General features: G+C 33.1%; 1 protein-coding gene and 1 pseudogene across 1 annotated transcript; one reads left to right on the forward strand and one right to left on the reverse strand.

Moving 5' to 3' along the window:
- Positions 1-495: 495 nt before the first annotated feature.
- On the forward strand, positions 496-5160 carry LOC123228781 (annotated as a pseudogene).
- A 2207-nt stretch (positions 5161-7367) lies between these two features.
- Positions 7368-10445, reverse strand: LOC123228920 (pentatricopeptide repeat-containing protein At3g13880). The gene is made up of 2 exons (XM_044654422.1): positions 8719-10445; positions 7368-8348 (listed from the first exon to the last, which is right to left on the reverse strand). Exons 1-2 carry the CDS (start codon positions 10422-10424, stop codon positions 7877-7879), a joined length of 2178 nt encoding a protein of 725 aa, XP_044510357.1. The 5' UTR covers positions 10425-10445; the 3' UTR covers positions 7368-7876.
- Positions 10446-12098: the final 1653 nt, after the last annotated feature.

Genomic DNA, 12098 nt, shown 5'->3' on the forward strand with positions numbered 1-12098 from the left:
ACAATCAATAAAGTCAATTTGAACTCAACTTCAACTTTAATTAGTAAAAAAAAAAAACCATTAAAAAAGAATTAAAAAATATTAGCAAAACAAACTCTAATACAATAATATCAACAAAACATCACTTTGATTTGAGTTTAAATTTGACAAACTAATTCTTCTTTTGCACAAGCTTGGCTAATTCCAACTCAAATCAAACCTTCACATAAACACTCAGATTAACACCTTTCTTGGACCAAAATTTGTATGCTCATCATGCATGCTTAATCAAATTACTCTTGTCTTGTGAGATCCTTCCACAACTTCTAGATCAATAAAGCCTTTGCAATGGCTTTCATATAAAGCCACATACAACACCACGTGGTGACAAGCTAAAACGCTTGTCACTTAAACATGCTACTTGGGTGTTTCACCTCATATATCCTTAGAACTACTCCTATTATTCATTCTTTTCAACTTTAATTCCATCGAGTGGTAAAAACATAAATAAAAATAATGATGAATTTTGTGGTTATATCTCTTGTTGTTGCTTCACTTATAGTAGCAGGAGTTTTCTCTCTAAACCTAGAAAAAAATAACCAAAAACCATAAGTTATTATCAAAGAAGGCTATAGAGTCATTGTTGTAGAGCATGATAAGCATGGTAAACCCAACACTAAAATTTCCATTTCACCAAAAAATGAATATTACATTAAAAAGCCTAGTTCTAGTTCATCTTCAGATGTTGAAGAGAAGATTTCTTCTACTGCTTCTGATACTTACAATAATGCTAAAGATAACATCAAAGAAGTCTTTTTAGTTATTGGCCAAGGAATTTTAGGTCATAGTCATGGTCTTGGAGAGCTGTTATATGATGCTTATGTGAATTGCAAGCACAATTTGGAAAACCAAAGATAAAGTAAAAGAAGTTGTAACTCATGGTAAAAAGAAGGCAAGTGAAGCCAAGGAGAACGTATCAAAGGTAGCTCATGAGAAGACAACCGAGGTGAAAGATATGGTATATGAGGCAACTTATGATGTCATTGCTCAAAATAAAAAGATAGCCCATGAGGCTAAAGAGGTTATGCAAGATGCATTGGGTAAAGCCAAACAAGCGTTTTCGGAGAAGGCTCATGGGGTAAAAGAGGTTGTACATGAAACATATGGTAAAGTGAAAAAGGAAGTGTCTCAAATAACTCAAAAGGTCAAGGAAACAGTGGAAAAACTAGTGGTGAAAGCTAAAGGCATTGTCAAAGAAACGAAGGATTTAGGGAAGATGATCAAGAGAGATATAACGAGGAAAATATCCGAGCAAGTCACCAATGTTCATGAAAGTATAAAGGAGAAGGCAAAAGAAGTAAAAGAACATGTATACGAAATGATAAAAACTAGTGCACACAACTTCTTTGATACATTTGTTCATTCGGACACATTTGGTGGTCTTATGAGTGTTTTGAATTTGCTAGGATTTGTTATAGCTTATGGGATGTGTGTTTGGGTTTCATTTGTTTCAAGTTATGTTTTTGTTGAGTCTCTACCAAGGCAACAATTTAGGATGGTTCAAAGCAAGATCTATCCAGTTTTTTTCAAGGGCATGACTTCGAGTGTTATGTTGGCTTTGTTAAGACATATGCTATGATTGTTTGCAGGAAGCAGGGCAAAGATGTTTAAAGGATGTAATCTTTTGGCATCTATTTTAATGGTTTACTTGGAACCCCAAGCCAGTAAGGTACACTAATTACATTCTACTAATTTATGGTCAAGAGAAAATTTTGTTCAAGTTTTTTTCATTACATGCATTCTTACTACCATTGTTACTTAAGAGTAGAGTTAGATTTGAATCGAGTTTACTTGAGCTCGATTTGAACGAGCCTAAAACAAGTCACATGGAAATTAGTTTGAGCTTGAGCTCGAGCTCGAGCTTTACATACAAAAAAAAATGAACTCGAGCTCGGGCCCAATCTTTAAGCTCAACAGTTTAGCACAACTCGCAAGCTAACACAACTAACCCATTCTCATTTCTCACGCTGGGATGTTGTCATTTTAGATTAAATGAAAAGTAAACAAGGTTTTGATTTTGTTTACTTATCATATGAAATCTCATTCACGCGTCTCTTTACAAGTCTTCAATTTCCAAACTCTAACCCTACTCTCAATCTTCAGTTTTGGCCTTTTTTTTTTGTCGACAATGTCAGCTCCAATATACTCGATCCAACTTTCGAGTTTAAGCGATACGTCAATTCAAGTCTAGTCACGAAGCAATAGAAGATTTCAACGTTAGAACACTTCTATCTTTTATTTGTCCAGCGAGTGGGAATTTGACAGCAACAAGTTTGGCAACGACGACGACACAAGGACATTTCAAGTTTGTGTTCTTCCATTTTTTTTACTTTGAGTTTGTTAATTTTTGGCTTGAATTTATTAAACCCTAACTTTGGAATCAAGGTTTCTAAATTAAGGGTTTTATCATACTTGTTTTTTGGCATTGTTGGTTTGCTATTGTGTTGTTGTTGTGCTAATTAGGTTTGATTTGTTGTTGTGTTTATTTAAATGGATGATTCACTGTATGCTTGATTCTATAACATCCTTTGTTTTGGAATTTTAAATGGATGTTTTTTTTTGCAGGATCATATATTCATGTATTGAAATAGAAGCAAAAAGTCTTGATTTATGGCTTAAATGGATTAAATTGATAGATGCCAATGGGTCACTTTACCGATGTAGCTTATCTAGTTGGGTCAGTTCATGATTTATTGTTTAAACTTCTGCTAGAAGATTTAAGGATTTTGTCTTTGCTTTTGGTCTATGTTTTTGTTACATAATTTATATCCCTTAGCTAATCATTTATGTTGAACCTCTAAAATGGTAGTCTATGTAATATTAGATGTATAAATCTTTTAATGGGAGTAAGATAGATATATTTATAATATGAAATGACAACTAAGTTGATGTAAAATGATAATATTGTCTCTTTCTATATTATATATGCTTTGATATTACTATCAAGTTGGTTTATTCAAGATCAGATTAAATTTCATTTAAGAAGGAATGAGTATCTACTGGTTTCTTGTAAACTAGCTTTGAATAGATTTTGTTAGTTGTTATAATCTCATTCATATATCCCAAATGAGTTTTTGATTATTATCATGCTTTTGATGCTTAGAGCAATTGAGGGTATTTGGTACTTAAACTCTCTGTTATATAATGTTTTATTACTTAGTTTCAAATTTTGTGGTACATTATAGGGATAGAAATTTAGCTGGTATGATGTAGAAGTTTTGCCCTTTTCTGATAGATTGAGTGTAATTCTCTCATCTGTTACTTATGACATAACCACATTGAATTCACTAAATTCTTGCATGTGGAACTTTGGTAGGCTGATATGGACAATGATGAAATGCTAGAATATCATGAATTCATTGCTGCTACCTTGCACTTAAACAAGATAGAGAGAGAAGATAATTTAATTACAACTTTCATCTATTTTGACAAAGATGGTAGTGGTTACATAACCATTGATGCGTTTCAACAGACTTGCCAAGAGTTTGGTCTTGGCAACGCTCAACTGGATGAAATAATCAAAGAAATTGATTAAGACAATGTAAGTATTTTATCCACATATTGGCCTTCAATGATTATAGTCTACTACTATCACTTAGTTCAAGAATGTTTAACTGGGAGATATCTTTTCTTTATTAGAGTTTTGTGACTATAATTTAATCAATTTGGTTCCTGAGATTCTTTTACATGGGTAATATCTTTTGTTTGCAGTTGTAAGTCTTCATAAAATAGCTAATAGTGATATGTGAAAAAAAGAAAAGAAAATTCCTGTCAAAATATAATTTTATTGTCTATTTTCTATTCTATTGGTTTTATATGCTTCAATTGTGTGATATGAATATTGGAAGTTTTTAAATCATTATTTTAGTTTCTGATTTTGAAGAAAATGTTGAATAAAACTAAAGTTTGCAGTGAAATGGCTATCTTTTGTTTATTGTTACCATATCTGCAACCACATTTTTGTGTGTAATTTCTTATGGATTTGATTGTGCCGATTTTCTTTACACTTGTTTATTATTAGCAACTTCAATGCATACTAAAGGGAGGATGTCATCTTAATTGACTCTTTACAATTTCGGGTTCATATTGTGCAAGTGATTTTTCCCTTGATTTATAGCAATTTCCAATTCTTCAATTTGTTTCCATTACTCCATACATATCCTAGGAATCCATAAAATATATTTGTTATTGTTTTGAGCTAACTCTATCGCAGTTCTATAGAAACTGAGGAGTTTTGTAGGGATTCCTTGGATGGAAACAATACTATGAAGTGATACATTGGAGAATCAATTAATGTTAGTCTTTTTTTGGCCTACCAATTAACTTTTCCTTTCTAACTTTGAAGGCTTAGTTTGAGTGGTTAAGGAATTTGGTTTAAACAAGAGGTTAGGGATTTAACTCTCATTGAGAACCACCTACTGATGATATTATATCACAATTTTCAAACTAACAAGGTTGTAAGGTCTGATTGTAGTCTCTATTTTTCAACTTATGAACATGTAAGGTGGGATGATGGATTTTGGTTTTTTAAATTGGTATGAAGGAAAAAAAAAAACACATGTATTTTAAATAGGATACCTGGGGCTTGTCAAGCTCGACTTGGGCTCAGGCTCATTAAGCTTATAGATCCAAGCTAGTGAGTTTGAGTTTGAGTTGTCTTTAGCTTGACTCGATGAGCTTGAGTGTAGACTTAGGCTTGCATGAACAGTGACCAAGCTGAGCTCAAACCCGACTTGGTTCAAATCCACACCTACTTAGGAGTTAAGTTAATGGCATTTGAAAAACTGATTTTGTCAAGTAATGTTTAAGAGGATGAAAGTTGGGAGGAAGGAAGAAGGACGAGGTAGAGAGAGCATATTAGGTGAAACTAAAAGGGTAACCAAGAGTGAGCGCCCCACAATAGCTAATCCTACAGCAACAACCACAGCCACAACCACAACCACAATGACGACCACCACTACAGGGGAAGCTCCATCGGTTACAGAAGGTACAAGGCAAGTGCCTGTCCAATCAAAACTCAATAGATTGAGTGAGAGGCTAAAGAAGTTAAATGCCTACTCTTCCATCCTCAACATTTTGACCTTGACGTCTCTGAGTTAACACCTAGTTTATTTGGGTTAGTGCCTTGAGAAGAGTTGTTAGATGCCCTAAGATATACCCACCTTAGTACGGTTTTATGATGATAGCCTAAGAAGCACGGAAACGCACAGCAGTGTGCGTTTCCATGAATCCAAAATGTTTCGGTTTCCGAAATGGCCCGAAACTGGTACGAAACGTTTCGGGCCATTTCGATAATTTTAGATAAAAGGGAAACGCGTTTCTTTAACAGAAACAGTTTCCTATGTATACAAGGATTCTGAAAGTGTATAATATAATAGGATTCTGAAAGGATTTTGAAAATAAATAACAAAAATAGTTTTCTATGGGTAATAGTCTTCTGGGCGTTTTCTTCTTCTGGGCATCTTCTTCTCTTCTTTGCTGTCAATCTTTTGGACATCTTCTTCTTCTCTGAACAGTGGCTGGAAGAAAGAAAACTCTGAAAAAAGTGTGTATTTTCTTGCCCTTCTATGATACAAATTAGTTTATATGGATTTTAATTTAATGCACTCTATTCCCAAGTTTAATTTCTTTTTATTAAATACATATTAATTTATTATATATACTCTATTCCAAGACTATAATTCTGCATGCCTCTTCCAGATTTATTAGCTTTCCAAGATTTGTTAGTTTTCCAAGATTTTTATTTTATTATAAAACATATATTAAATTATTGTATAAGTATTGATTTAATTTATACATACACGTTTCAAGAACTTGAATTTGTAATTTAGTTTTGGCATAAAATTATTTTATTATATGTTATTTTAAATTGGTTGGAAAAAAATCAATTGTTGTATTTTTTTAATTAAAATATAGGTTATTGTATTTTTTTATAAAAAAATTCATATTTATAAAAAAAACCCTATATTTTTTATATTTACACGTTTCCCCATGTTTCCGTTTCCTACTTTTTTAAGAAAATATGTTTCCACGTTTCCGTTTCCACCTTTCCACGTTTCGACATTTCCGTTTCTATTTCCGTGCTATCTAGATGATAGCAAAGTGTTGAAGTTTTAGTGAAGTTAGGTTATTTTGAAGCTTAATTAAAGGGTATGCAGATTATTGTAGGTAGGAAATAGATGGTTGGTTGTGTTGAATTGCATTTTGCGAGTGTTGCGAATTATGAAAAAAGACTGCGTTGCAAATCGATAGACACTGTAGTAAACAAGAGATTGGCAACATACTCCATTTTCAAGTGTTGTATATTGTTGATAAATAATCAAAATTCCCTTCAAAAAAGCAAAGGATACTCCAAATTTGTTACGATTGTTTCCTAAATGGTTTATTTATCATACTATCAGCACTAAGAAAATCCAGTTCCCATGTCAATTTGCAACCAAAATATTACTTTGCTCAAGAGTCCTATTCTGATGTCAAAACCAAACTTGAACTCTCTGGCTCCACCCATTTTCCCAACTTCAAAAGGTTGTGCATGAAATCAAGAAGGAATTGCTGATAAATGTGGGCTAAGCCTGGGGAAACGACATCAACTCCTCTGTTAATATTGGCAGTATAAGAAGTATGAATGATCCCAACCTAAAACGGAAAAGAGATGTAAGACATCAGCATCAAAAGGTATAGAAAAATGAGAAACATTTGTTGCGTATCCAAATTAGTTTACTTATTGGTCAGCCACTCAAGAAATAATGAAGAGTAATTGCAATATAAAAAATAAAAAGGTAAGGGGAATCGTTCAGTTGGCTCAGTACCTTTAACCAGGTTACCATGTCTTTGCAATTGGAAGGTCTTTTAAACTTGCCATTTGAAGCCTTTCATTTTTCCCAGTGTTATAAGTTCTTTGACTCAGAGGGGGTAAAAGATCCGGCTCTTCGTTTCAGCATCCATAACCTCTCAATAATTCTATTTCATGCTTCACCTGTGATTTCTTTTTCCTCTTTTCAACCCAGAGAACAGCTTAATTGTTGTATGACGATTGCGGCAGACTCTTAGGTTTTTGATCACTCTCACTGGAGCTAATGTTGGCAAACTAATGATTTTGGAAGTGAAGCTTTTCACCATAAAAGAGCAATTCATTGGTTCCGTGTTGCGTACCTGACCTCGTGGAGTTGTCTTCTGCAGGAGCTAGGTCCTTCTGGAGACGAAGTCAACTGCTGCGCACCTGTTACGTGTACTGTATTTATGTAAAAGGACTGTGTATTGCTAATTTGTGGAATGAATGTAATCTACTGAATTATATGAACCAATGGATTGTAATCAAGGGAATTATATGAATAAATGAAATGACTGCTTTATTTGAATGAAATAGTGCAGATTACAATGACTTATTGAAATACAACCAACACTGCCGTGGCAGTGAACCAATGACCTAGGCTTAAGCCCCCAAACCAAAACCTAACCAATTATATTTTTTTCCTGGATGTCCCCTTCTCACGGCTTCCTTCTCCTTTTAACGCACAGCTCCATCCCTGAGAATCTGTCTCCTTCCTGATTGTATGCTCCTCTTGATTTCTTTCCTTGCCTGTGTGATCTGCTCCTATGTTTATGGCCATGTAATCTGCTACTTCCTTGTTTATTTGTTTGCTCAGCTGTACTTCCAAGTTTGTGTGATGGTTATCCAGATTTGCTAAGTTTGTATGATGATTATCCAGAGTTGCCTTCTGAATTATAGCTGCTGGTGTTGCAATCCCCCTTTTGCCCTTCCTCTTATAAGTCTTGATTATTGGGGGTCTATCATTCTGCAGCGCTCAAAAAGATAGAAAATGCTTCTCTCTCTGACCTATTTGGCTCTGTTCTCCAACATCTTTTCCAACCTTGAATATATCATTTGATTCATGGGATGAGCTTCATCGCCAACCACAAAAGAATTAACTTTGTTTCCATCCTCAAACCAACTTACACCAGGTTCCTTCTTGATTCCTCGCTCTTTCATCAATTCTCTAACTTCTGTAGCCATTAATTCTATTCCAGCTTCATAGTAGATGTTGTAAAGAAGCACATAAGAGGCAGCTGCCTCTGGTTCAAGTTCAATTACTTTCTCCGCAACACGTTTTCCTCTGACAGTGTCCTTATAAATCCGGCAACCACTCAGCAAAGCTCGCCACATCACTGGATTGTCCTCAAAGCCCAAATTCAGAATGAAATCTTCAGCATCAGCTAGCCTTCCTGCTCGAGCCAGGAGATCAACAACACAGGCACAATGCTTTATGTTGCCTACCAGGCCATGATCTTTGTTCATGCTTCTGAAGTAACTGCGACAGACCAAGGTGTGTAAAAAAGTCGTTCAAACAAATGCAGCTCCAGTAATGAAATTAAATACGTGTAAGTAATTCTAAATAAAAAAATGCCAAACAATTAACACACAAAAAAGAGTCCATCTAGTTTATTCTAGTCCCACATAAAATGAATTATTTCATCACTTAGTCCCTTTCCAGCTGACTAGCTTTACTTTATTGAAGTCCCAACTAAAAAATCTTCGGCACTAGAAATATCTGAACAATAAAGTCAAATGATTCAAAGCAAAGGCGATTTTCCCCAACTCCCCACTGAAGCTCCCTCCCTACAGCTGAAAAGGGGAATACGGAATGAAATAAACTGAAAAGAAAGGACTTGATAACTTACTGTAATCCTTCTTCAATAAGTCCTCCATGACTACAGGCAGTAAGAACTCCTAGAAATGTAATATGGTTGGGGGCAATACCAAAATCATTCATCAACTCAAACAGCTTCAAAGCATCAGCTGCACATCCATGTTGTGCACTAGTACAAATCATGATAGACCAGGACACAGTATCAGGATTATTTATCTCTTCAAAGGTCATATTAGCAGAAACTATGTCTCCAGACTTGGCATACATGCAAATCTGAGAATTCTGAACAACAGTAAAGTTCCCAATGCCACTTTTTATTCCATATCCTTGGACCTGCTGACCAGATCTTGCTGCAGCCATATCTGCACAAGCTACCAACATAGTAGATAATAGGAATTCATCTGCTTTCTCTCCAGATGCCAGTAGTTCGTGGAACAGAGTCAATGCACTTTCCAATTGCTCATTTCGAACATGGGCTGAAATCATGGATGTCCATGAGACGATATCTAGCTTGGGAATTAAATTAAAACACTTCAGTCCATCGTCAGTTGAACCTAATAAAGAGTACAACTCAACAAGTGAACTTCCAATAAATTCATCAGATTGCAAGTTGCTCTTGTAGATTTGAGCATGAATTTGCTTCCCATAGTCTAGAGCACCAACAATATTACAGGCTTTGAGTATGCTTGAGAATGTAAATTTTGAGGCCTTGATCCCTTGCCTTTTCATCTCAGAGAAAAGGTTAAAGGCTCGATTAACAGTATCATCAGTAACAATATCTGTGTGCACGAATCCAGCTATCATAGCATTATACATTACAACATTTTTGTTGGGCAAATTATTAAAAATTCTAATTGCTTCAACCAAATGCCCAGTTTTCACATACATATCAAGCAATGCAGTCGCAACAACAACATCCATGCCAAACCCAAGCTTGGCTGTACAGCCATGAAGCATTCTTCCATATTTTACAGAATCATCAAAGTTTGTAGAGCATGCCTTTAAAGCACAACCCAGTGTGTAAGTATTCAAATTCAATCCATTTCGATGCATTTTCACTAGCACTCCTAAAGCTTCCTCAACAGCACCAATTCGAACATAACCTGATATTATGGTATTCCAAGAAACATCATCCAACTCAAAGGATTTCTCAAACAAAAGCCTAGCCTGATCAATTTCACCACATTTGCAATACATATCAATCAGCGAATTAATAACAAAAACTTGTTCAACCAAACCACCAACAATAACCATCCCATGAATCAACTTGCCCAGTTCAAGATCCTCAGTTTGTCCACAAACACTTATAGCACCCGCATAAGTGAACTTGTCAAGTTTCAGGCCCTCCATTCTTGCTTCATTAAACAAATATATAGCCTCATTATAAAAACCCATCTGGGTGTAAGCAGAAATCAAAAGATTGTACGATACAACATTTCGTTTTGGCATTTTATCAAACACTTGGTAAGCGAAACGCATTTCGCCACATTTACAGTACAAATTAATGAGACTATTTACCAAAAATAAGTTGGTATTAAAGGCGGTTTTTATAATGTGGGCGTGGCAGAGCTTGCCATGGATTATAGAGGTAGATTTTGTTGAGGATTGAATAAGTTTTGTATAAATAACAGAGATATTACGAGGCAATGAGGTGAAAGATCGTTTGAAACTAAAGTTGCGGATGACCAGTTCGGAGAAATAATTGAAGTATTTGAGATTTTTTACGTAGAGTGGCATTTTTTTAAGGTGTCCTCAATGGAATATGAGGTTACATATGTAATACAGGGCAATGTTTGATGTGTCATAATTGATTATTATTTTATTACTAGTTTAAAAACACTTACCTACATAATAATATATTATTTATTTACTTATTTATATATTTAAAAATATATAATATAATTTTATTATATGATTAATAGAAAAATAATGTTATGTGTATTTATTTTAAATACATATATGAATATACATTTATATGTATTGTCATAAAAATTTTATTTTTAATTCAAAATCATTTAATAACATAACGACACATAAAGTTTATATTCATTTATATACCCAAAATATATTTTAAGGGAAATTAAATTAAATATGTCATCCCACCCTAAACTAAGCAAAAATGCCTAATTTTCTATTTTCTAAGCAAAAATGTCTCATTTTCAAAACCTCAATTAAAAAACCCCAAAAATTTTTAAAAATGTCAAGAATACCTTTCACCACTTTTATATAGCTCTCACTCTCATACTTTTTTCACATAATTCAAACTCTCACTTTCACCTCTATTTTAACTCAATATTTGATACTATGGTTTCAAAATAAAGGAAAAAAATTCATAATTCTAAATTCAAGTAAAAAAAATAATTCATGAGAACAAGATATTTATAAGAATCTTTACTTAAAATTTAATTTTATTTGTTAAATCAAATTTCTATTTATATTAAGATATTTAATAATATATTAAGGTATTAAATAAAATATTAAAAAATATGAGGGAAATTGATAGTAAATAATATATTAAGATTTTAAAGAAAATGTTAGGAAAATATAAGGATATTTTGTAAAATATAGGATATTTTGATACAAGATAATATATGAGAGGGTTAAATGAAATGTTAGATAAATATAGAGATATTTTAAAATTAGACAAAATATTATGGTGCTAAAAAATACACCTAAAATGAAGTAAAATTTTAATATTATAAGAATATCAAGTTTGTAAATGCTATGAAAGTATATAGTGTATTTTCATATTTTATAATATATTAGGGGGTTAAAGAAAATATTAAAAAAATATATAAGACATTTAAATATTAACCAATATATGAAATAAACATTTTGATATCAAATAATGTATGGGGGTGTTTAAGAAATGCGGGAAAATTAGAGGTGACATATTGATAGTTGACCATATATGAAGGGGTTAAAAAATTGTAAGAAAAATATAAAGGTTATTTTGATGGTAATAAATTTTTATTGTAGATTTTTTATGATAAATGTTTATATTTTTACCAAACTTTTTTATTATAAGATTGATAATAATTGAAATGTCTGATTATGTTACTGTTCGTTTCCAAGAGAAATGGATTCAGTGTGATCAAAAAACAATGAAGTATATTAGAGATTTTAAAAATTAGTAAAAATTTCAATCGAAATAACATTTGAGAGATCTATCCAACTTTTGAGTGAAAAATATGATATCAATTCGCTTTGAAACTACATTTAGATATGTGTGAATCCGAAAAGAATTGAGCTCGACTCCCTGGTAAAAATAAAAAATGATTAAAATGTGGAAGGCCTTTCGTGACATGTTGCAATACTTCCAGAAATGTATTCCAATTTTTGTTACATGTACCACAATCCAAAGACAAGAAGAATAAGAAATAGATGGCAACGATGACAGTGAAAGGAAAA

The sequence above is a fragment of the Mangifera indica genome, chromosome 11 (genome assembly GCF_011075055.1).
Source record: "Mangifera indica cultivar Alphonso chromosome 11, CATAS_Mindica_2.1, whole genome shotgun sequence".
NCBI lineage: Eukaryota > Viridiplantae > Streptophyta > Magnoliopsida > Sapindales > Anacardiaceae > Mangifera > Mangifera indica.

Bases quoted from the DNA above. Each gene is read 5' to 3' on its own strand.
- LOC123228920 (XM_044654422.1), bottom strand. From the start codon at position 10,424: ATGCCACTCTACGTAAAAAATCTCAAATACTTCAATTATTTCTCCGAA. The intron at 8,349-8,718 runs GTAAGTTATCAA...GGTCTGTCGCAG, and splicing joins CTTATTGAAGAAGGATTACA to TTACTTCAGAAGCATGAACA.